This window comes from Pan paniscus, chromosome 17 (genome assembly GCF_029289425.2).
Source record: "Pan paniscus chromosome 17, NHGRI_mPanPan1-v2.0_pri, whole genome shotgun sequence".
NCBI lineage: Eukaryota > Metazoa > Chordata > Mammalia > Primates > Hominidae > Pan > Pan paniscus.
Genome location: NC_073266.2, coordinates 79,864,462 through 79,890,654, shown reverse-complemented (window position 1 = coordinate 79,890,654; position 26,193 = coordinate 79,864,462). Strand labels below are relative to the sequence as shown.

The 26,193-nt window shown below is 44.0% G+C and overlaps 1 protein-coding gene across 3 annotated transcripts in view; it reads right to left on the bottom strand.

The window, feature by feature from the left end:
- Positions 1–26,193, bottom strand: part of TNFRSF11A (TNF receptor superfamily member 11a) — a 65,868-nt gene that overhangs the window by 21,625 nt on the left and 18,050 nt on the right. Inside the window, exons 2-9 of one of the 3 annotated variants that reach the window (XM_034943906.2) lie at positions 21,332–21,413; positions 19,636–19,761; positions 15,061–15,204; positions 11,270–11,363; positions 9,567–9,661; positions 7,825–7,938; positions 2,880–2,932; positions 177–960 (exon numbers count right to left, since the gene is read on the bottom strand). In XM_034943906.2, coding sequence (XP_034799797.1) covers positions 177–960; positions 2,880–2,932; positions 7,825–7,938; positions 9,567–9,661; positions 11,270–11,363; positions 15,061–15,204; positions 19,636–19,761; positions 21,332–21,413 — 1,492 coding nt within the window. Of the gene's footprint in view, positions 1–176; positions 961–2,879; positions 2,933–7,824; positions 7,939–9,566; positions 9,662–11,269; positions 11,364–15,060; positions 15,205–19,635; positions 19,762–21,331; positions 22,166–26,193 lie in introns of those variants that run through there. The other 2 variants (XM_034943907.2, XM_034943909.2) reach the window with 2 other exon arrangements.

Here is a 26,193-nt window from a genome sequence, read left to right as displayed (position 1 = left end):
ACCAAACACGTGGACTGAATCCAAAGCCATCCTGTAAAAATGCTTATTAAGAGAAAAAGCACAAGCTGAGGTTTTCCCATTAGCTTCCTCCTTCCTAAATGGTAATACCTGCCCCCAAACCCTGTACCAAGAACTGGCCCTTCTGCTCAGAAGTGAGAGACCGGGAAGTCACTTACCAGATGCAGGGGACTGGCCACCAGGGGAGCTTCCAGACCCGGCACCTGCCCTCGCTGAGCTTGGGAGCCTCCCATCAGCCCCATCCTCGGGCTGGTCTCTGGCCTCCGTCCTGCCGGCTTCTTCTTCAGGCGGAAGGCCCATGCCATAGGCGCACTGGGGCAAGGGTCCACATTTTGGGGAACCCACGAGGGGTTCACAGTCCTCCCCAGGAGGGTTCCGGCAGCCTGTGCAGACATCTGCCCAGTTGGGGCTGGGGCTGGCTGCCCAGTGCGGGCAATGGCCACTGTCCACCTCTTTTTGCAAGTAGTTTTCAGAGGACACGGGAGTCCAATCAGTCCTGCATGGGGGCTCAGTGCAGTTGCAGCTTTCTGAACCCACTGTGCTCTGTGTCCCCGTGAAGCACTGGCTTAAACTGTCATTCTCCCCCACCTCCAGGGGTTCAGAGAAAGGAGGTGTGGATTTGCTTCCAGGCTCAGTGAGGAACAGTAACCGGTCTGTGGGCTGGGAGGGCCTGTCCATGTATTCATCTTCCGTGGGCATCTGTCTGAAGCTGTCTTCCTCTATCTCGGTCTCGCTGACCAATGAGAGCATCCTGGCATCTTCGCCTTGTGCGTAGGGACCACCTCCTACACACGTGCCCTGACAGACACCACCTTGATCTGGGTAGCACATATCTTCTGGAAATGTCTTCTCCTCCAGAGTCAGCAGTAAGACACCTTCACATGCTCCCTGCTGACCAAAGTCTGCCGTGTGTGTACTGACACAACTGTCACCTGAGGACTCCTGCCGATTTACATTCAGAAGGCAGAGGCATTAATACCTAGAGTTATTAGGATAAGTTTAGCTAAACATTGCTGAAAACAGTATTTACACTGATTATTTCCACCATAACAAGTACAGATGGAAAACTGACTATGGAACTTTGTGTTATTTCAAATTACCGAGTGCAGGAGAACTCTAGAATGGAATACAACTAGAAACGAATGTAGCTGCATCTCAGATGAAAAGCGTGTTCACATCTGAGCAAGGAGAGGAGCTAACCCAAATGACTTTTGAACACAGTATTCTGACTACATATTCTCAATCTAAATACAAAACCCCAAAACAACTGTAAACAAATATTGAACTCGAGTAAGCAGCTCTGTGTATCACTGTGGTATGCTCTAGTAATTCTGAAACTACATTCTATGTATTCTAGAATTGAGCAAATGAGGAAATATACTGAGAATAATAGGAGCCAGGTTTCATACAGCTGGGGAAAGAAGATTCAAATATGGGAAAGGGAAAGACCAGAATGAATCATGTTGAGTTGGCCTGGAATTAGAGAAATCAGTTTGAGCTTATGCTTTCAAATGTATACATTTTATATCAAAGAAAGTAGATCTAACCAGGCATGGTGGCTCATGCCTGCAATCCCAGGATTTTGGGAGGCCAAGGTGGGTGGATCACCTGAGTTCAGGAGTTCAAGACCAGCCTGGGCAACACAGTGAAACCCCGTCTCTACTAAAAATACAAACATTAGTTGGGTGTGGTGGCGGGCGCCTGTAATCCCAGATACTCAGGAGGCTGAGGCAGAAGAATCACTTGAACCTGGGAGGCAGAGGTTGCAGTGAGCCGAGATTGCGCCATTGCACTCAAGCCTGGATGAGAGAGTGAGATTCTGTCTCAAAAAAAAAAAAGAAGAAGAAAAGAAAGAAAGACCTAAAGGACATAATGAAATAATTAATGAAAATTTAATATCAAATGTGGGTTGAATAATAGTATTGTACCATTGTTAAATTTCTTGATTCCGATACATGTACTATGGTTATATACGAGAATGTCTTTGTTCTTAAATACACACTGAAATATTTAAGGATATGGGACACACAGTCTGCCATTCACTGTAAAATGATTCAAGAAGAAAACATACCTGTGTTCATATACACACATACAGAGAGTAAGCAAATCACAAAGCAATGAGAGAAAATAGAAACAACTGGTGGGCCTATGTCTAGGGTATATGGAAGGTCTTTGTCCTTTTCTCACTATTTTCCTATAATTTTGAATTGTGTCAACATAAAATGTTACCAGAATAACTACAGAGTCAAGGAAAGTTGCAGTTCATCCTTCTCAGGAATCTGTACCAGACAATCAAGATTGGTACTAAAAAAAATGACATGAACACAGAGATGACAGAAGTGGAAACAAAGACAAAGAAAACAGGCATCTAGAATGAGCCTGGACTTGGGCTTTGAGCTGCTCTGCAGGGATCCATCCTGGAATTTGAGGTTTGATCACTGAATCTGGAAATGCCCTGTAAGCAAAGGAGCTGAGGCCGGGCGCGGTGGCTCCTGCCTATAATCCCAGCACTTTGGGAGGCTGAGGCAGGTGGATCACTTGAGGCCAGGAGTTCGAGACTAGCATGGCCAACACGGTGAAACCCTGTCTCTATTAAAAACACAAAAAATTAGCCAGGTTTGGTAGTGGGCTCCTGTAATCCCAGCTGCTCAGGAGGCTGAGGCAGGAGAATCACTTGACCCTGGGAGGCGGAGGTTGCAGTGAGACGAGATTGCACCCCTGCACTCCAGCCTGAGGCACAGAGCGAGACTCCGTCTCAAAAAAAGTGGGGGTGGGGGGGTGCTCAATATGTGACTAGGATGGCTCTACCAGCCTAACTGTTGAATGTACTTAACAGAGGCACCAAGAACTGTTCACTCTACCTTATCTCCACTTAGGCGGCCACAAGCCTCATTGATCCAGTGCCACAAATTGGCTAGAAAACACAAAGCAAGGATAAGGACTTCAAGTTATTATTTCCCACTTCTTTTCTTTTAAATAAAGGTTATTATGTATATTTAAGGTATACAACATGTTATAGGACAAATATAGATAGTAAAATGGTTACTATAGTGAAGCAAATTAACATACCCATCATCTCACTTAGTTACCCATTTTTATGTGTGTGTGGCAAGATCCGCTAAAATCTACAAATTTAGCAAAAATCTTGAATATGATACAACATGATTAACTACAGTCCCCATCTGTACATTAGATTCCTGGACAACTTTCTTCATCCTGCACATCTGCTACTTTGTATCCTCTGACCCACATCTCCCCATTTTCTTTCCCCCTGTCCCTGCTAACCATTGTTTTATTCTATATCTCTGTATATTTGACTTTTGGGGAACACTACACATATAAGTGCAATCATTCTAGATTTTTATTTCTCTATCAGGCTCAGTATTATGACCACTAGGTCAGTTCAATATTATCTTTCAACAGAGTCCACCGCAAGTCTTGCAGTGAGCACTCCTGGGAGTGAAAGCATTTAAAAGTAAATCAACTGATTTAAAGGCTATGAAGGGCCAGGTGCAGTGGCTCACACCTGTAATGCCAGCACTTTGGGAGGCCAAGGCAGGAGGATCACTTGAGGTCAGGAGTTCATGACTAGCCTGGCCAACATGGTGAAACCACATCTCTACTAAAAATACAAAAATTAGCCGGGCATGGTGGCAATGTCCTGTAATCCCAGCTACTTGGGAGGCTGAAGCAGGAGAATTGCTTGAACCTGGCAGGCGGAGGCTGCAGTGAGCTGAGATTGTGCCACTGCACTCCAACCTAGGCGACAGAGTGAAACTGTCTCAAAAAAACCAAAAAATAAAATAAAAAAATAAAAAATAAAAAATAAAGGCTATGAAGCCATCTTACTCCTATCAAAAACAGAACTTCCTGTTCTATGCAAAGCAAAACATGATCCTCTAACGTTTCAGTGACTTCCTCTGGGCACATTTGGGGGCTGTCAGAGGTGCTGCTATGACTATAGACATTCTCATTCTCTTAACAAGTTTTCTTTGGCTATGAGGGACTAAGTTAGACATCATAGAAGAACAAAGAAAACATGTCTAGGAGACTGGTTTTTCCAGTGAACTAGCTTGAATGTACTATAAAAGGGAGGCAAACACAGCAAGCTAGGTGTCAGACCCACTGAGACCAGCGGGCCCCGAGACCTTTTCCACTATATCTGGCTGCTTCTCAGAAGAAAGAAGAATATGTTCAAAAAGTACATCTCCACCCACTCTTACAGAAGTGATGAAACCTAAAAGGTTAAATTTTATGAATTTTAAGAAATCTATGAATTTATATTATGCAAAGATACAATTTTATCCTACTTCTAATGAATATTTAATGTTGGGTTCACTATAAAGACTAAAGTTAGGGCTGGACCCGGTGGCTCACACCTGTAATCCCAGCACTTTGGGAGGCTGAGGTGGGCGGACCACTTCAGCTCAGGAGTTTGAGACCAGCTTGGGCAACATGGTGAAACCCCACCTCTATAAAAAAATACAAAAATTAGCCGGGCATGGTGGTGCATGCCTGTGGTCCCAGCTACTTGGGGGGCTGAGGTGGGAGGATTGTTTGAGCCCGGGAGGGAGGTCGAGGCTGCAGTGAGCCATGCTTGTGCCACTGCAGTCCTGCCTGGGTGACAAAGTGAGACCCTGTCTCAAAAAGCAACAACAATAAAAAACAAAACTGACTAAAGTTAGGAGTTGTCAAGTTCTCCATGGGAGGATCATCACAGTTCAGTATAACAGCTAATGAGCACTTAAGCGTGCCAGGGACGGTGCTAAGCAGTCTCATCACAAAATAGGGGAAATAATAGTGCCCACCTCATGGTGCTGTTGTGAAGATGTACGTAGTACACGCAAAATATATATAGTCATGTCAGCACACATTAAATATTTAATATGTGTCAGCTATTGCTATTATCATCATTATTCTTGCTTCTTTTCTCTTATTTTGCAATTATATATCAAGGTAAACCACGCCCTCCCTACCCCCCACCAAAAGAAAAAAGGATAGTTGCAGCTGTTTCCTTGGAGGAATCAGTCTAGACAATCACAAATGGCACTAAAAAATAATACCTGTCCACGGAGCTGATAAACATGCAGACCTGCCATGATCACCTCTCCTCTGGACAACTGCAAACAGCTTCCTAACTGGTGCGCCTGCATCTACTCTCACTGTACCACACATTTGTTTGCTACTCTAAAGCCAGAGGGCCGCCCTTGGTCCCCTTTGCTAAGGACAAGGAGCAAACTCCTTCAGCAGCCGCTACATGGTCTGGCCATGCCCTCCTCTCCAGCCTCATCTTCCACTTGGTCCCTGACTTTCTGCTATGGTGCCATTAGCTCCTTCCAGCCCGCTAATGCACCGTGCTCCCCTCATCATGCAGCTCTCTCACGATAGAATGCCTGTGGTTCTCCTGATGCCCCTTGTCTAGTGAATTCTGACTTGTCTTTCAGATCTTAACTCACCCATTGCCTCCTCTGGGAGACCCTGGCTGGCCCCAGGGATGGGCTGACCTTCTGTCATCTGCCACTTGGTGCTCAGCACCTTCCCTTGCATACTCAGCTTCCCTCCGTGGGCTTAACGCCTACCCTGCCCACTAAGATGCTTCCTCCAGGAGGGCACTGGCTGTGTCTGTGTTGCTCGATATTGAGACCCCAGTGCCAGTCCAGTCCCTGATGATCAATAAACATGTATGGATGAAAGGATGAAGAGCTAACAGTCATGACATCCAATTCACTAAATGGTAGGCCCATATGGCAGTAAAATAGTATCAAAAAGAAAAACCTAAAGAACAAAACATCAGGAAGTCTGTTTATCTCACATAAACATGCCTACAAGCGACCTTCATCATCTGAACATGCATTATCCAAATCCCCAGTAATGATGTTGTTAAGGAGGTGAAGCTGCACTAAATAAAGGCATTCAACAATGAACAGACTCTTTAAGAAATGGTCACCACTTGGCTGGGTGCGGTGGCTCATGCCTGTAATCCCAGCACTTTGGGAGGCCAAGGTGGGTGGATCATGAGGTCAGGAGTTCGAGACCAGCCTGACCAACGTGGTGAAACCCCATCTCTACTAAAAATACAAAAATTAGCCAGGCATGGTGGCAAATGCCTGTAATCCCAGGTACTCAGGAGGCTGAGGCAGGAGAATCGCTGCAACCCAGGAGGCGGAGGTTGCAGTGAGCCGAGATCACACCACTGCACTCCAGCTTGGGCGACAGAGCGAGACTCTGTCTCAAAAAAAAAAAAAAAAAGGTCACCACTCAAACATTGCTCACTGCTTAACACTGGCATCTGCAATCCCCATCTTTCCTCTTTAATTAATCTTCTGATTGTCTAGTGTTTCATTTGGCAATGTAATGGTTAGAGAAGTAGCTAGATATGCAGGGTCTCTTGAAGTCCAACGGTGTGACGTGGGAAAACTGATCAAATCACAGCAAGGCAAAGGTGGGCCCTATAAATAAGCAACCAACTGGGCCAGGCGTGGTGGCTCACGCCTGTAATCCCAGCACTTTGGAAGGCAGAGGCCAGTGGATCACCTGAGGCCAGGAGATCGAGACCAGCCTGGCCAACATGGTCAAACCCCATTTCTACTAAAAATACAAAAATTAGCTGGGTGTGGTGGCAAATGCCTGTAATCCCAGCTACTCGGGAGGCTGAGGCAGGAGAATCACTTGAACCTGGGAGGCGGAGGCTGCAGTGAGTTGAGATCGTGCCACTACACTCCAGCCTAGGCAACATAGCGAGACTCTGTCTAAAAAATAAATAAGTAAATAAATAAGAGAGCAACTGAAAATGGAAAAGGATGGTGAAACAGCAGGTTTTTAATATTCAAGTCAAAAGAGAATGACTTGAATATTAAAGGAAAGATTAAGAGATATTCTTAGGAAATCTAATGATGCCTTGAATCCTTTCGTAAAAATTACACATTTTTAGCTTTGTAGTCTACAAGTTAAACATGACGTGATGTTTAAAGACACTAACAAATTTGTGTGGGAAAATTATTCCCAAGAAACAGGATAAGACTTGACCGTCTATTCTAAGAATAAGCACCCAAATTTTATTCAATATAACTTATTTTCATAATCGAAGGTTCTTTTTTTTTTTTTTTTTTTGAGATGAAGTTTTGCTCTTGTTGTCCAGGCTGGAGTGCAATGGCATGATCTTGGCTCACTGCAACCTCTGCCTCCTAGGTTCAAGTGATCCTCCTACCTCAGCCTCTCAAGTAGCTGGAATTACAGGCATGTGCCACCATGTCTGGCTAATTTTGTATTTTTAGTAGAGATGGGGTTTCACCATGTTGGCCAGGCTGGTCTCAAACTCCTGACCTCAGGTGATCCACCTGCCTCAGCCTCTCAAAGTGCTGGGATTACAAGTGTGAGCCACCACACCCACCGAAGGTTCTTATTTCATAGTAACACTCCAGTCAGAAATTCCCCCCTACCGGTCATCTAAATATTTTATGTATATTTTAAAAGCATGCATTAAAAATTGATGTATTCTAGGATAAATGCAAGCTCCCGTATATGTGATGCTGCAGAGTCTATACAACTCAAACACAGAGCTTACAAGTCATCCGTTTCCTGAACGCCAGCGTATTCTTGTTCCCTTATATACAACTAGGCAGGATATTGGCTTTTTCAAGTTTTTGGAGTTTTGTTTCCTTTGCCAGAGAATGATAAAACGTGTTTTGCTTTAGTTTAAGCAGATCACCATAGGCAGCAAGTAGACAATCTACTCAACTTCCAAAGCATTTACCTAGAAATCTATCTTTTAAGATTGGTTTGCAAAAACCACCATAGACACAATACCTGTGAGTGCTTTCCCTTTTTTCCTATAGCAAACGCCAAAGATGATGGCAGCCACTAGGGCCACAGACGCGAAGAGAAGCAGAATTATTAAACCGGGCAAGTAAACATGGGGTTCTGTATTGGAAGAAAATGAGAAATATGGTAGTAAAGATTCTTTAATTTTACGCAGTTGAAAAACAAATCCCGGTAAATCAAACCTCAGAATCAAAAATGTTGGTCTGGGATAGCAGAAGTGACAGTCCCCACCCTTGGCTGCCCTTTGTCCGCGAGCACTCACATTCCAAAGGGTGAGATCCACAATCTCAGCTAGCCCTGCTCAGTCTGGTTTCACTCTACAGGAGAGCAGCCAGGGCCATTACGGTGTTTCTACCTTAGAACAGCTCTCATCATGCTCACCACATCACCCAGTCTCATTTTGGCTAACCTCCAGAACCCTTCAGTATCCCCAGAAGAATGACCCCTGCAGACAAAAGGAGCTTCTTCTATCTCTTTCCTAATAGCAACAGGGCACCAGGGGTTTGCTGGTCATGAGAACAGAACCACAGCCATCCTGTGAAATATTTCTGTAGTTTTCATCCCCGACACCATGTGGAGCCAACTGTTCTCTTCATCCCTCCCTGATCACTTCATTGCTAGAATCCTTGTTCAAAACTCTAGATTTACGTGACCTGGTTTCCTGGACTCCTACTTTTCCTCTCCTCTTTTTTAAAATAACTTTTTATTCCTTCAGTTATATTTAATGTTATCTGCCAAATGGTCTTTAAAAAAGTTTGCTCTGATTGTGTAACTCCACATCCAGAAAGCTTTAATGTCTTCCTGTTTCCCAAAACATCAAGGCCAAACCCCTGATTTCTTGGTCAAAGCCTGTTAACCCGGTTATTCTGTGGCCTATTGTTCTCTTTCCTCATCTGAAAGGTCTCCTTGCCACTTAAGCCATCTCTTCCGATACCTGGACCCACACCTCCACACTGTCCTGCTCACCAAGTAACCAGCCTCCACCATCAACCTTCTGGCAATCTGAAACTCTACTTAAGATTAATTTAATGTGGCTGGGCACAGTGGCTCACTCCTGTAATCCTAGCACTTTGGGAGACCAAGGCGGGCAGATCACCTGGGGCCAGGAGTTTGAGACCAGCCTGACCAACACGGTGAAACCCTGTCTCTACTAAAAACACAAAAACTAGCTGGGCATGGTGGTGTGCGCCTGTAATCCCAGCTACTCAGGAGGCTGAGGCAGGAGAATTGCTTGAACCCGGGAGTTGGAGGTTGCAGTGAGCTGATATCACGCCACTGCACTCCAGCCTGGGTGGCAGAGTGAGACTCTGTCTCAAAAAGAAAAAAAAAAGATTAATTTAATCTAATCTACAACATGTTCCATAGATAATGATAGCTAGATCCTAACAATTTGGGAAGATGACCAAAATCTCCTCATAGACACCCTCACTTGTGACCACCATCATCCCACCATGTCTGAGCATTTTAATTTATGTTTGCAGCTCTATTTTCTTTTTATGTATATCAAAACATTATTAGTTACCCCCAATCCAGTGTAGAAAATTATCAAGGAAACAACATACCTGGAATTAAAATACTGATGAGAATGAAATATTCAGCTGACCATGCACGGGATGAAATAAAGGGGGAGAGGACGCCCGCAAATCCATGTGCCATCTGGGAGGGATCTGAACCAGCTGACTACCCTGGGGCACATCTATCAACCAACAGGCTCTTTTTAAACATACCATTTGGTGGTTTTCTAGCTGGCAGAGAAGAACTGCAAACCACATCGGATTTCTCTGTCCCATGATGTTCTACTCTCTTTCCAAGGAAGGTACAGCTGTGGGGGAAAAGGTAGTTCAGTGCTTTGGTTTTATATGCTTGTTTTTTAAAAAGTGAACAAATGCAAAACTCTCCCAGATTGCCAGCTCCTTCAGGAGAGGAACCCATGCCTTCTTGGACATTTGAATCCCCTGTGCCTTCCACAGGGAGGAGAACAGCACAAGGTGGGACAAACAAATATACAAAAGCAAACGCTGCCTGTGTTCTCTGACAGCTACTCTGAGATTGCGGTCAGCAAAGGAGCAGAGCAGAGTCTTCAGGAAAGAATATTCTGGCCGTGCCTGGGTGGCTCAGGCCTGTCATCCTAGCACTTTGGGAGGCTGAGGCAAGAAGATTGCTTGAGCCCAGGAATTAGAGACTAGCCTGGGCAACATGGTGAAACCCTGTCTCTACAAAAAATTTAAAAATCAGCTGGGTGTGGTGTACGTGCCTGTGGTCTCAGCTACTGTGGAGGCAAAGGCAGGAGGATTGCTTGAGCCCAGGAGGTTGAAGCTGCAGTGAGCCGTGTTTGTACCACTGCACTTTGGCCTGGGCAACAGAGCGAGATCATGTCTCAAGAAAAAAAAAATGCATATTCCAATAGCTTCAATTACATGGTTAAGTGACATACTTTTGCTGATTGCTCTTTTTGAAAAACACAGAAAATCCTCTTGAACATAAAATTTGGATAAGTGAATCAGAAAATAAATATTTATGTATTTTAATTTAATTTTCATTGTTTAAAAATGTGAGATGGGGTCTTGCTATGTTGCCCAGGCTGTTCTCAAACTCCTGGGCTCAAGCAAACCTCCTGCCTCTGACTCCTGAGTAGCTGGGATTACAGGCACGTGCCACCATGCCCAGCAGAAAATAAACATTTAATAAGAAATATACAGGGAACTGAAAGAATCATTATGTTGATTATTGGTATGCAACAACAAACATGCAATGAAAGGACCCATGAATTCCACTATAGATTTACTCACATACGTGAGAAATCATATATATACGAGATTCTTCATTAAAAAATTATGTATTACTGTAAAAGACTGGGAACAACCTAAATGACTATCAATAAAGAGCTTATTACATAACTTACAGTACATATCTACAATGAAATACTATGCAGCTGTGAAAAGCCAAGAAAATCATGAACTGGTGAACTAATATAGAAAAAGCTTCAGGATATAATATGTGAAAAAAAACCCCACATGTTGACAGCATGCAAACATTTATATAAACAGGAGGCTTCTATATGTACACACACACACAAATAACTGGATGAATAAATCAGTGATGTTGGGAAATCGGGAGAAGTAGGCGTGACCACTGAATAAACGTTATAAATCATTTTCAACCAAACAAGGTTAGAAAAAGCTACAACCGTAAGTCACAGATTACCAAATCTAAAAAGTCACACGAAGTTCCTGTCACACATAGGGCTGAAGAATTAGTTTGACTGGTTTATTTTCCCCAGGCTGAATTGACAGACTTTTTCCATTTTGAACGTGGCTTCAAGAGGAAGCCTAACCCAACAGAATCCGTCCGTTTTCAACCCAGACGAGACAGTGGAGGTTGAGTTGTTTAAAAACCAACCATCTCTTCTGACTCCTTTGTTGTTACTTACTTGGTCCAGGGTCTGCATTTGTCCGTGGAGGAAAAGGCATCAGAGAAGTAGCCTGCAAGGCAAGGTTTGCACACCGTGTCCTTGTTGAGCTGCACTGTGAGAAAAAAAAAAACAACAACCCAGACAGAACAAACAAAAAACAAACGAGGTCACTTAGAGATCATCCAGGCTGGGACTCCAGAGGACTGGAGGTGAGGCGCTGCCCCTCTCTGCCCTCACCTCCCACCCCTGTGCCCACCCCTGTGTCTAACTTCTTCAGCTCCCACAGGCTTGGGCCCACAAAGCAGTTCTGACCCCAGCAGTGAGTTATGGAACCACGCTCAGAAAGGTAACTGACTTGATGTCGGGCCACTAACACTGGTATGTGATGTCCAGGTCAGGCTAGCTCTGGTCATGACCCTTTGTTGTTCTGAGCCACTCCCCTGGTCACCGACACTTTGTTTCCTAGTCTGGGAGCCGATGTTGACTGCTCCTGCTATCTGTCTCTTGTTTTCCCCCATGCACCTGCCAGCTAGCCCAGCCTCTGTCTGCAGGGAATGGCAGACACATTACTGCTTTCAAGGTCACTGTCCTGACCTCTTCTGATGAGCTTAATCTCCTCAGTCCAAATATCAGAGTGTCAACAAAGTTTTCTCAGTTAAAAAAAGAAGATGAGGAAGAACCCTACAGGTCTCTTTCCCTGCAACCAAGGGTTGGTATCAAACATTTTCTATAAAGGGTCATAGAGTAAATATCTTAGGCTTTGCAGGCCTATGGTCTCTGCTGCAGCTATTCATAGCATGAAAGCAGTCCAACAATACATTAAAAACAATGCACGAGGGTGTGTTCCAATAAAACTTTACTGATAAACACAGTGGCACAATGGATCTTAGACCCCTTCCTTAATGAACAGTGTTGAAAGTAGGAGCTGATCCTGGTTAGTGAACTGACTTGACTGTCATATTCTTCAAAAACTACACTGTCAAAATAAATGTCTCAGGTTTCCTATGCCTATTCCCTCTACTGCAATCCACACAAGATGATTCTTTGGTAAGTCCCAAGAAGAACATTGGCTACTATGTGATATCATAATCAGGCAACTGGCTGGTGCCCAAACCACAAATTACTCCTGAAATTAGTAGCACTTCTGTGATTTACTTTCATGAATAAAACACTAAAAAAAGGAAATAAATTTTCTTTGTCCAGAGTCAAGTATGAAGTATACTGTTGATTTCTGCAATTTGGCTGGCTAGGTAGGGTACCCGCTCCTTCACCTAGCAATTTGATTTGCCTTGAATCTTTATTAAGAAGAGCCCAGTTGACATCTAATAACTCACACTAATTTGAACAGCTTTTTAAAAGAGAAGCACAATCTAGAGTTGTGAGAAGCCCTCAAAATCGAAGAGATGGGGGCTAACAGGCATACGAAGGGTTAAGGGTGTTAATTTCCATAGCTTGACTTCCATATGACCTGCCAGAAGCATCCTGCAGGCTCCTTTCCTTGCTCCGTTTCATAGTCACACTTTTCCCATTTCACAAAAGATATACTTTTTACCCACCCCATAGTTTGCTGCTATGCTGCCAAACCTCTGAGATGCTGAACGAGGTGACAAGTGGACGTTGGGGATGGCAGAGTTCCTGCGTCTCCCAGCACAGTTCCCACCTTTCCCGCTCTATGAAGGGCAAAAGCAGGATGATAGAAATGGGGCAGCTGCGATCAGGCTGAGTTGTTCTGAATTGAAATTATGCAGGGTGGGACAGGAGTGAAATTTCCATTCATCTACCGTTTCCCCTCTATCCTCAACCTATTTTGTCCAAAAATGAACTCATTTCCAAAGGTACAAGGCAGAGAGAAAGTCTAATAGAATCCCTGATGTGACATGCTGGTGAAAACCTAAAGGAAAGGCTCTGGGCCTCTTCTATTTTAGAATCAGAATTCAGAGGGAGTTGGCTATGATAGGGAGATCCATTTTAACAATTAAAAAATCAAGTCAGACTTTTTGTAAGAGAAAGCACATCTGGTTTAGTCAATGCATTTGATAATAAAGACCGAAAGTGTCAGTTAGACTCTGTGATGGACATTTTCCTTGATATGAATTGAAATGGATAATATTTTAATTCTCCCAACCCTGTCCAAGTATTTTGGGTTAAAACCAGGTGCCTCTAAGGGAATGAGTAATAGGCATAAATAATCATTTGTTAAGTCGTGGAAAAAACCGCTTTTGTTATACTTCCTAGAAGTCAGGAAAGCAAATTACTCTAAGAAATACTTTTTCAACTCAAAAGGATTTCTATTTCTTTACTTTCAACAAAATTGAAGGACACAATTGAATTCTCAACTGATAGAGCGTTAAAAATAACTTCTGATATCACATCAGTAGGTGAGCTTGGCCACATAAATCAGAAGGTACTGAAAAAAATTGAGGGACACACCTATAACCAAAGTGTTTCCTTTGCCATTCAGTTATTTATGTGAACAAATTTCTCAGCACTTACATACATAAAAACAAAAAGTAGAAACAGAATTGATGTCGAATGCTGTTGCATTTTAGCAAGAAGTAATATTTAGCCTCAAATATATGAATTGGAAAAACAATCCCACTCATTATGGAGGTCAGAAGTTTTTACTTTTATGATTATAATATAGCAAAATAGGATATATTCATTTGTGACCAATTGTGTAATAATAAATGCAGTGACAACTTGGTCCAGAAGAAATGTTTTTAACCCTCAGTCAACGTAAATATTTAAAAATTAAGATTTTGACCAGGTGTGGTGGCTCATGCCTATAATCCCAGCCCAGCACTTTGGGAGGCTGAGGTGGGCAGATCACCTGAAGTCGGGAGTTCGAGACCAGCCTGACCAACATAGAGAAACCCCATCTCTACTAAAAATACAAAATTAGCCAGGCGTGGTGGTGCATCCCTGTAATCCCAGTTATTCAAGAGGCTGAGGCAGGAGAATCGCTTGAACCTGGGAGGTAGAGGTTGCGGTGAGCCAAGATTGTGCCATTGCACTCCAGCCTGGGCAACAAGAGCAAAACTCCATCTCAAAAAAATAAATAAATAAAATAAATAAAGATTTCAAATAGGTGCATATTTTTCAATATGTACATATTCAAATATGAAAAGGTGATTAGTAAAAACCCTCCAAGCATAAAAAATGTATCAGGATAAAATTCTATGGGGAAGGTGGAATGGATAGGAAACAAAAGGAGAGAAAGTAACTATGTAAACTGTCCAATAGTTAAATACAATTAGCGCATTTAAAAATGAATCATAGTGGGCACAAATGGCCATGGTGTTTACATTCCCCTGGATTCATTTCTTCAGTGTTATCGCAGTTATAATTCCCTGGTAACTAAGTCCTTATCAGTTCTTCAAACTTGTAACAAAACTTTTTAGATGTCAACTTAAAAACGTGCTGGGGTGGGGGATGCATGGTTTTTCCAAAATTCTAATGGGTGCACACTTTTCAAAAACGTCCAATCACCCCTGCACTATCCTGCTGGCTCCTAAGTGGGGATCCCAGGTTTCCACGGATGGAGGAGCCCCAGCAACCCCCGGCCATGGCCAGAGCATGTAGGCAAATTGCTCGCAGTCTCTTTGAAGAACCTAAGCCGAGGATTCATTCTCAGGTCTTGCCTGGGCCTGTATCTCGTGGAAAATCAGCCCCCACCTTTCCCCATCCCTCAGGTTCCTCCAATGCTGCCTAGCACCCTGGAGCTTTCTTGCTGCTATTATCAAGACTGTCTCAAAGCTGGCTTTGCATGGCTCAGCAAGAGCCGACAGACGCACACATCCAACCCGTACACGGGTGCTGGGCGCCCAGGCCCGGCGCGCACTCGGTGTTGCGGCGGCAGCACTCGCAGTCCTGGCTCCAGTGGTACCCAGCCGTGCACGCGCAGCGCCGGGGGGTCGTGCTGTTGCCGGCGACCACGGCCACCAGGGCCTTGCCTGCGGGAGACAAGAGACAGGTCAGTGGCCAGGGAGGGGCAGGCAGCCCAGACACACCGCCCACGACTGCACTATCCAACATCCAGCCCAGAGCAGCAGCCCGCCTGGCAGGCCTGCAGAGTGAATCACCAGGACACTGCTCGAGAAGTCCCAAGTTCCTCCTCGCACTTCCTGCACTGGCACGAAAACGTCACGGGGGGGTTCTTCTCTCTCTCATAATTAAGAGTTTTGTGGGCTTTTTTTAAAAGTCAATTTTCATGTTAGTAGAAAGATAAGGACTTGGGAATTGATGATCATTGAATGTTTTGGCGAATGCAGAAGGGTCACAGAGTTGAGCTTCCTCGTTTTTTGTAAATTCAAATACCATATGTATAAGACTAACGCAAGACTGGACCTTAGAGAACAGGGTTTCTGGAGGTTTAGGATTCATCGTAGGATCCTGAGGCATCCCAGGGTGAAAACGGGTTGTTGTGGAGTTACATGCATGGAGAGGGTACAGAGCCAGGCCCAGTGACATGCTTGGAGTCAAACTCTCCTCAAGCACTCAGGGTAACATGCTTGTTTCTGTTTTCACAACACATGGCCTTCTTGTTCCAAATCTCCTGGCCCCTTCCAGTTTTTCTGGAATGCAGGTACGTGGGAATTGATCTGTTGTAAACTACACACACACACACACACACGTATCTGTTATAAACTACATACACACACAAATATGAATCAAATTATTGATCAATCAATAGTCCTCATTATTTGCAGATTCATATTTGTGAATTCACCTACTCAATAAAATTTATTTGCACCCCAAAATCAATCCTCTTGGTACTTCTGCAGTCCTTCAGGGACAGAACCGTGTACATTTTGAGTTGCTCCACACTCAGGTTTCTGGCTGAGGTTGGGTAATCGATGCTCTGCCTTCTTGTTTCAGCTCACAGAAGGTAAACGAGCTTTTTGTTGGTGATTTCCCTGCTTACAACAGCCCCCAACTGTCGTGCTGAAGAGCTGTCTAGCGTTCTAAGTGCAAGAAAACTGTGGTGTGCCTTACAGAGAAAATAAGTGTGTTAGAGAAGCTTCACTCAGGCGTGAATTACAGTGCTGTTGGCCATGAGTGCAATGTTAATGAATCAACAACATGTATCAAATAAGGTGTCTTTAACAGAAACACACATGAAACAAGTTTACGTGGTGATCAGTCCGTGACAGTGTGACTGGAGGCTTGCAGGAACCTCACCCTGTAATCCACTAGGAGTAATGGCTCAGGATTTGCTAATTCAGTGTTCACGGTGACTTTATAGAACATAACTACTGTGCATAACCACAGTCAACTGCACATACGTGCATGACCCCATACCCCCCAACATGATACAAAACAATAACATTATTTAAAACAGACCTTGTACTCTTCTAGGGCTCCTTCTCACCTGGATTGTCCAAACAGCCCCTGCACCTTATATTCCTGAATACTTATAGGAATTCCAAGGGAAAAACAAGCCAACAAACCAGAAACCCGCTGTCTCTTATGGTCTCAAGTTACAGCCAGTAGGGAGGGGACATTTCCTATTTCCAATCTTTATAGACCCAAGCTTGGTGACCCTGGAGAAGTCCCCATTTCCTGCAGTGCCCACTCTTCCAAGGCCCCAGTCAGCTCTGCAACATCAAGGCCAAAATGCAGAAACATGTCCACAACACATGGGAACGTCCACAGACACATGCCACTTCTCTGGAAAATTCCAACTACTCCTAGGATCCCATCCGAATGTAAGCCTGGGTGGTGATGAATAATTTTGACATAATTTAAAATAGTGTGTGTAATGTACCAGATTTTTGGCTTTAATCAACTTTGGCAGTAGACAGAATGAATCTTTATTTCCAAGAGACAGCAATGAGTCAAGGTCATTACTAAGCAGTGGGAAATAAAAAAGGCTTGATCAGATGCTTCTGCTCAGTGGAGTTTCCATGTTACCTTCCCCAGCCAAAATCTGCCAGCTGTCTCCAGCACATTAGAAAAATTACGGTGTTAAAAGAAACACTTATTCTCTAATTCTGTCCATTGGGGAAAAAACTTCTATACACAAGGATCAATCCAGTAGTGAGTCTTCTCTAGAGTCCAGACTGAGGTCACTAAATAAAATGTTCCTCTAAAAACAATCATGAAACCTTAGAGAAATGTCTGATTGTAGTTTAAGACAAGGATTGTGCAAGCTAAGCATGGAAGCAATAGATGCCTGGGCTGTATCAAAACACCTTGGGCCACCTCATAGAAATGTGACAATCTGAGCACCATTACAACCAGTTATTGCAGGCAAGGGACCATGGCTCATGCTGTAATCCCAGCACTTTGGGAGGCCGAGGCGGGGGGATCCCTTGAGGTCAGGAGTTCAGGACCAGCCTGGACACACGCTGAAACGCCCTCTCTACTAAAAATATAAAAGTTAGCAGGGCATGGTGGCACATGCCTGTAATCCCAGCTACTTGGGAGGCCAAGGCAGGAGAATCGTTTGAACCCGGGAGGCCAAGGTTGCAGTGAGCCAAAATTGTGCCACTGCACTCCAGCTTGGGCGACAGAGCAAGACTCAAACAAACAAACAACAGCAACAATAACTGCAATAGACTGAAACTAAAACACCTCAAATAGCTCCATAATATAAGTCCTTGGGAGAATGCTGGATGATTAAGATATTGTTTTGCAAAGTGATAAATAAGGTTAAAAGCATTTATTCTATCTTTTCTATATGTACTGCACTACAGGATAAATGCAGTAACTTTATCAATAAATAGTTGATGAGGGAAGTTTATCTTCATAAAGCATGCCAGCTAATAAATGAAAAAGAAATGAGAGAATCAGAACATCACCTTTCTGCAGCCCTTAATGGAAACACATCTAAACCATGACCATCAGCAGCTGCTAATGTTAGAAAGAGGAATGCTCAGCTATTACATGGTTCTAATATTCTATGTATGAACTATATTATATATGAAGTTTGCCACAAACAAAAAACAAAGCAGAATCTGATTGGCCTTCTAGAGCTAACAACCAATTTATAAGAAATTGATCTAACAACCAATTTATAAGAAGGGGTCAGGCCGGGCATTGTGGCTCACGCCTGTAATCCCAGCACTTTGGGAGGCTGAGGCGGGTGCATTACTTGAGGTCAGGAGTTTGAGACCAGCCTGGCCAACACGGTGAAACCTCATCCCTACTAAAAATACAAAAATTAGCCAGGCATGGTGGCACGTGCCTGTAATCCCAGCTACTGAGGAGGCTGAGGCAGCAGAATAGCTTAAACCCAGGAGGGAGTGGTTGCAGTGAGCCGAGATTGTGCCACTGCACTCCAGCCTGGGTGACAGAGCAAGACTCCACCTCAAAAAAAAAAGAAAAAAGAAATATAAGGGACAGAAAAATACATTAAATGATACCAAGGGAATGCAACCAACAAAATGTGGCCTGTGCAATCTCCACAGGACTAACATCATGGTTTCTTCGACAAATGAGCTCAATGGAAAAAGGAAAGAAGGGAGAGAAAGGAACCTCTGTTTCTTAAGAGAATTAAGAGACATATTTTGTTCCTGATTCCTTCAAATAAACTATACTTTAAAAAACATTCCAGGCAAGAAACTTAAGGCAGTCTGGTAAGGAGATCAAACTGTGTTAATAAAATATTTATAGTTTAGGAAAAAGGTGAAGAGCAGAGCTGGTTTTGAGTCCTGCTTCACACGTGTTAACCTTGGAGAAGTTATTCAACCTCTCTGAATCTCCGTTTCTCAATCTTTAAAGGGGATAGGCCGGGCACGGTGGCTCACACCTGTAATCCCAGCACTTTGGGAGGCCGAGGCGGGCAGATCACAAGGTCAGGAGATCGAGACCATCCTGGCTAACATGGTGAAACCCCGTCTCTACTAAAAGTAGAAAAAATTAGCCGGGCGTGGTGGGGGTGCCTGTAGTCCCAGCTACTCAGGAGGCTGAGGCAGGAGAATGGCGTGAACCTGGGAGGCAGAGCTTGCAGTGAGCTGAGATTGCGCCACTGCACTCCAGCCTAGGCGACAGAGCGAGACTCCGTCTCAAATAAATTAAAAAATAATAATAATAAATAAATAAATAAAATAAAAGGGATAAGTATGGCTACCTACAGGGTTTCAGGGAGGATTAAACCACACAAAAATAGGTGGGAACATTATGGAAACATTATGTCAAGTCTATGATGTGTCCCATGATTAAATGGCAATATAAATATATTCCAGAACAAATGTTCTAAATGAAGAATTTTAACAGAGGCCTTGGGGATCTAAAACGCATCTTTCTTGGGATGTGTAGTCACAACTTCCTTCCATGTTCCTGAAACGAAACATCATTGGCTGCCTCTAAAAATGTTTCTATAGAAAAAGAGGTCTGAGGTTTCTACACTTCCCACTGACACACTGACAGGACGGGCTCACCTGTATCACAAACTTTATGCAGCAAGCATTTATCTTCTTCATTCCAGCTATCCAAGTATTCATCCGGGCCACAGGGCAGACATACACTGTCAGAGGTAGTAGTGCATTTAGAAGACATGTACTTTCCTTAAAAAAATGAGGGAGAAAAATGCAACCATCAAAAAACCAAACAAAAACAGCAACACAAAGCAAAACAGCAACAAAAATTGCACCCATCTATGGGACCAATAATCATTGGTGCCCATGATCCCAGGACACCCCCCAAAGATGACATGACACAGGAGAAGAGGCCACAATGCAGTGACTGCAGCACCCTGGGCTCCTCAGGCCACGCAGCTGGCTGAAATAACCCCACCTGGGTCCGCTGAGCCTGTGGTCACAGCCGTCTCTTAATTCTTCTAAGTAAAAAGCCAACCACCCTCTGCACCCAAAAAGTCTGCTAAGGAATAGAATAATAGAATGATGGGCCAGGCATGGTGGCTCACACCTGTAATCCCAGCAGTTTGGGAGGCCGAGACGGGCGGATCACCTGAGGCCAGAAATTTGAGACTAGCCTGGCCAAATGGTGAAATCTCATCTCTACTAAAAATACAAAAATCAGCCAGGCGTGGTGGCAGGTGACTGTAGTCCCAGCTACTTGGGAGGCTGAGGCAGGAGAATTGCTGCCTCAACCTCTGGGAGACGGAGGTTGCAGTGACCTGAAATCATGCCACTGCACTCCAGCCTGGGCAACAGAGCAAGACTCCATCTCAAAAAGAAAAAAAGAAAAAAAAAAAAAAAAAGGAATAGAATGATGATTTTAAACTGGGCCGCAGAACTTGAAAGATTCCCTGGAACCCACTCAGGGAATAAGAGGGGTAGGCAAGAGGAACTTCATCACCCATCCCCGCTCCCCTCTGCCTTCCATCTGGATAGGCAACTTCTTGTTAACTTCTTTTTGTTAACTTCTTCTACACTTACTACCGGCTCATGGTTAGCTTCGTTTGACCAAGTGTCACGCTGCGCCCCACCCGCCTATCCAACACACACTTGACCATCACTGGATCTTGGTTCTGCACATCCAATAAATAATTGTAGCTGAAATATCCAAAATATCTTGTTATAAGGTAACCCACCTTCCCCTCCCCAGAATGATGAGAGAGTGCGGGCCCCGTGGACTGTGGCTTTCACTGGGGCTGCAGAAATACTCAGCCACACTTCTGGCAGAACAACTTGGGGCAGGTGGTAGCCAGTCCACCTTCTGCTCCTCAACAGGTATATGGAAAAAGGTATGACAAGGGTTTAGGCAATTTTTAGCAGCAACAATTCCAGTGTGGTTATTCCAAAATAAAATTTCTGTGAAAACAATTTTAAATAAGAGCTGCATTTCACATTTTGAGAGTTTGAGTCATAAAGTGCTAAAATATTAGTTTTTAAAAACTTCTTGCCATCTCGAGAAATAGTGTTTTGGAAAATTGTGTTTCAGCCCAAATTAAGCAACAGTTTTTAAAGTTGTTTTTGTTTTTTTCTAAGGGATTTTAAAATCCCTTCAAATCTCTATTGAAAGATTTTTGTCTTCAGAGTGACAGACATTACCACCTGCCACTACCATAACGCGTCTATCCAATTTCTTTTTTTCATCTGGCAGACAGAAAAAATAATGAAAGCCTCACCCACTTTTGAGGGGCAATGCAAGGTGGCTCAGAAGCAGGTGTACCTGGTTCACATTTGTTACAGCACCGTCCCAGATGCTCATAATGCTTCTCACTGGTACACGGAGGAACGATCTGCAAAGCCACCTGAAAAGAACACTGAGGTCAGGCAGAGAGTCCACACAGCTCTTTCTGGATAAAACTAGATAAAACAAAAAGGGAATCACCAAATTACTTTTTTTTTTTTTTTTGAGATGGAGTTTCGCTCTTGTTGCCCAGGCTGGAGTGCAATGGCGTGATCTCGGTTCACCGCAACCTCTACCTCCCAGGCTCAAGCGATTCTCTTACTTTAGCCTCCAGAGTAGCTGGGATTACAGGTTTTTTTTTGTTTTTTTGTTTTTTTTTAGACAGAGTCTTGCTCTATTGCCCAGGCTGGAGTGCAATGGCGCAACCTCACCTCACTGCAACCTCTGCTTTCTGGTTTCAGGCGATTCTCCTGCCTCAGCCTCCCAAGTAGCTGGGACTATAGCCACGCACCACCTAATTTTTGTATTTTTAGTAGAGATGGGGTTTCACCATGTTGGCCAGGCTGGCCTTGAACTCCTGACCTCAGGTGATCCACCCGTCTCGGCCTCCCAAAGTGCTGGGATTACAAACCTGAGCCACCACGCCCGGCCTGCTTACCTTTTAACTTGTTAAACACACAGAGAATTTTAAAAAGCGGGGAAAGCAAGGTGTTGTAGGGGCTTCCTGGGCTCTGCCCTCACTACCTGTTGCCTGAAGGACTGCAGGAGCTGTTTAAGCTTCCTCAGCCTCTGGTTCCCTTCTGGTTCAAAAGGGTATGATTCTAAGACAAATACCAATTTCTGAATCTGCCCATCTGAGTAAAACAAAAGAAAACAGAGCAGCCCAGGCATCTATAATCACCCAGAGATTCTTATCAGTTTGCCACAGAAAAGTTCTTTTCCTGATCAGCATTCTTGGTGTGAGCAAAAAACAACAAACACTCCTGTTGACAAGCAGTCATGTCAGAAACTGAAGAACTGGGCTTAGCCAAACAGACAACCACGTATGCACGCCACACTTGCGATTCATGCAAGTTCCCTGCTGTGCCCTCGAATACAGAGTCACAGACCTTCCCCTCAAGGGTCTTAGAGTGGAATGAAACACATACCAGATGGGCCCTACCTCAGCAGTAGTAGGAAGGAAGCAGAAGCAGCCAGGATGGCTTCCTGAGGGAGGTGGTAAGTAATCAGCCTTCCAGGATAAATAGAAATCAGCCAGACCAGGAAACAGAAACTGGCAGGTGGAGGTAGCGGGAGGAAGTAGGAAGACTTTGGACAATATGAACAGTTCAAACAGGGGCAATGAGGCCTGAAACAGCTCTTGGGAGGCAATAAGAGACCTTCAGTCCAGCTGGAGCCCAGTGTCACAAAGGCAGCCAGGGGAGGGCTTCATCTGCATATGAAAGTGCTCGGATGGAGGGCGCAGAGATAATATGGCTTGGAAGAAGCCATGCATCTTCAAAATAGCTCCATTATAGAAGGCAGCTTTATAAAGAAAGCACCAAACCCAGGAAAGCCCAGGCTAGCTGAGTGGGTGTGGGGCACACAGCCATCATGGACCTTTCTGACCTCACCCTGGCCAGCAAAGGGGTTATGAGGAGGCTGAGGTTGATGAGAAGGTCCCAGTGTGTTATTGAGGTGATGTGTGACAGGAACGTTGTACTTGGACTTGCTTCCTGGGCCCTGCTAACACTCCCCGTGGACACCGGATAACACACATCAGATGCTCCCCATGTATTCACTGGGTGACAGAGTCTTAGGGAAGGTGCATTGAGCCCAGCGGACTGAGGAAGAATTGCTTAAAAGAAACCACCACACCTCTCCCTTCTGAGATGTTTTTCTCTGTTTTAGATGCCACCCTTCTCTGTCTCCCTCTGTGTATAATGTACATGCACAGAACAAAGAGGCAAAGTGGTAAAACTGCATGCGGCCATGCAAACTGGGTCAAAAAGCTGGATTCATCCGAGCCTAAGGATTCATGAGCATTGTTGCAATGCTGATGACAAGGGCAAACAGGATAAATATGAGGTTGGACTGTATTTCAGATGACGAAGGGTATTAATTGCTTCTGATCCCCTAAGGGGGCAGCCACAGACTCAGTAAAATGAGCACATACTTTGTGTTATACACACAGAAAGGTACTTTTTAGGGGAATTTGGTAAATGGGATATCCCTGAAGTAGCTGCTTAGGGGCACTGTCAGATGTCACAAGCTGTGTCCTGGGCTCCAAGCCCTGGTGCCCATTGAGTATATCTGACCTGAACATGTAGACAATTCACTCCATGTTTAGGAGTATGGCTGCGATTCATTCAACCCACATATCCTCCAACTCAGGAGCTTTACACCTCTTCGAAGAAACAAGGAAGTCACTGCTTCCAGAAATGACCAGCTGTCCTAACTTTTAATTGATTGTCACAGATATAAAATCCATTTCTCTCTCCTAAGCTTCTACCTCACTATGACTTTTCACCTGAATGTGCCTCTTGCCCTCCCACCCCTGCCCAAAAACTGAGGTATAAAATTCACGGACCATAAAATTAAACCTTTTAAAGTATACCTACCCTTCAGTGGTTTTTAGCACTTTGGCAAGGTTGAACAACCATCGCGGCTATCTAATTCCTGAACATTTTCATCACCCCAAAACTGACATGTCTACTTGACAGAGTTATAGGATTACAGATCTTTTAAGCAGCAGCAGAAATTTTGCTGCTGGGAAAATTGCTATGGTGAGGCAGAAAATTATGCTTTTAATTTCATTTAGGGTCCAGCTTAAGCAGAAACCTACTTTGTTCTCTAGTTACATGATATACTTTGAAGTATACCTTCAAACCTTCAACATGGCAATATACATACAACTTAAAATGCAACATAAGTACATATTTTTAAGTAAATGTGGTTTGCAAGTAAATAAAGGAAATCTGGAAAACTCTTTAGGTTGTTGGTGCGTGCCAAAGACAAAGCATGCCTTTATTGTCCCTTTTCCTCTTCCTTTCTGGCTCTCTGCTTCCAATGTTCTTTCCCTCCACTTGCAGACCCTTTCCTCCCCATACAGCCCATAAAGCGTGCCCTGTGCTGGTCTCATTCTAATCTCATGCCTCAGTTCCAGCAACAAATCGCCTGGTGAGTGCTGTGCACTGCAGCCCCATGCTTGTAACTCTTAGGAAATCCAGTGCTTCTGTCACTCCAGCCTGTCTTGCTTTGCCAGGTACCTGAGGACTGACCGACTTGTCCCCTTGACGCTGCAGGCCAGACTGGCTCTCTCCTTGCTCCTGATCCCCAGACTCTGTCTTGAGTCCCACATGCTTGGGCTCAGTTTCCCGTTAGACTGCCCTGGATCTGTTTCCTTATACCAGTCTCCCTCTGCCTGCATGGCCTGTCAGGTTCATCCTCTGGGTGTCATTTTTTTGTGTGCATGAATGAACGGCTGTCCCTGCCCCTCCCAGTCTGACCTCTCATTTTGCCTACAGTATTCTGGTTCTGATGTCTACCATTTCACCATTAACTGCCCTGCCAGCCAGCAGCTGGCAAGAGCCTGAAGATGGCTCCAGATCCCCTTGGCAGTAGCCCTCTAGGCTTCTGCCTTTCCCTTTCACCTGCCTAGAACTTCAGTCAGACTCTATCCTCCAAGACCAAGCTCCCCAGGGTTGCAAAGTGGTAGCTATTATTATCGGTAGCAGCCCTAGTAAAGCAATCATTTGATAAAAACATGTTCCTGCTTAAGTGTTCTTAAGGAATCTCCCAGGGAATGGGGAAATTTGGGCATAAGGCCCCAGATCTTCAGTTAATAGAGTGATTTTGTCAGCCACTTACAGTTGCCTCTTTTTCCCTAAGATGCAGCAAGGAAAAGCCTTTGATGACTGAGTTGAGATGTACAGGCTTTTATTTACTGAGATTTTTCTAGTTTACCTTTAAGACTGATAGAGTCAAAGCTTTGGAATCGCAGTTGTCTTCATGAAGCAAATAAAGCAGAAATACTTTTAAATTTTTATTTATTGAATAGGGAATACAGTCCCATGAGACAAAATTCAAAACGAACAATAGCTTGCTTAGGAAACTCTGTCCCAGTCTCTCCCAGTCACTCTTCTCCACAGGTAACCCATGTTACCGGCCATTTTTTTGGGTGCATTCTTCTGGAGGTGAAAGGAGAATGAACTTGTGATCTAATCGAGGGCCTATTCTACATCACAGCTGCCTTGAAGGCTGGCTGGGATCAGGTTGCTCTTGTGTTTTGGGGAATATAATTTGACTTCTTAGAGGTCTTGTTTAGAAAAGCAGCCATGGATTGATAGAGTATAGTTCTTAATCAATAAGCTGAAAATATTCTCTTTGGTCCACAGAATCTATATCAACTAACCTGTATTCTGACAGAACTCACTGGAATTAATAAGGAACATTAGTCTGTTTATAGCAAATATTCTCTGCACATACAAATTCCCCCTACAAATTCCTTGCTAAGTCTAAAAAAAGGAGTTAAAACAGCAAGATGATTTGACTTCTCTTGCTTCGCTTTCTTGTGTCTTTTTGTGTCTTCTACGCATTTGTTTCAGGGCATACAGGCTGGTGTTTATCTTAACGGCTGATGGACTCTTCTAGAATAACCATGTCCACAGTCTGTGCAAGGCTTTCGGAGGGCGGGGGAGATAATAAATTTGAAATTAAAAAATCCCTTTATAAAGCAATGTGGATTTATTTCCCTACGCAAAGCCATGTTGAGTCTAATTCTGAAAAACCATAAGCTGAAGAAACATAACATTTCTGCCAGTGGAGCCACAGAGACGAGCGGATCTGTATTTAGAATCCTGCAGGGAAGGTTGACTTAAATATTTATTTTCCATGCTGTTAACCCAATTGTAGTGCAAGTC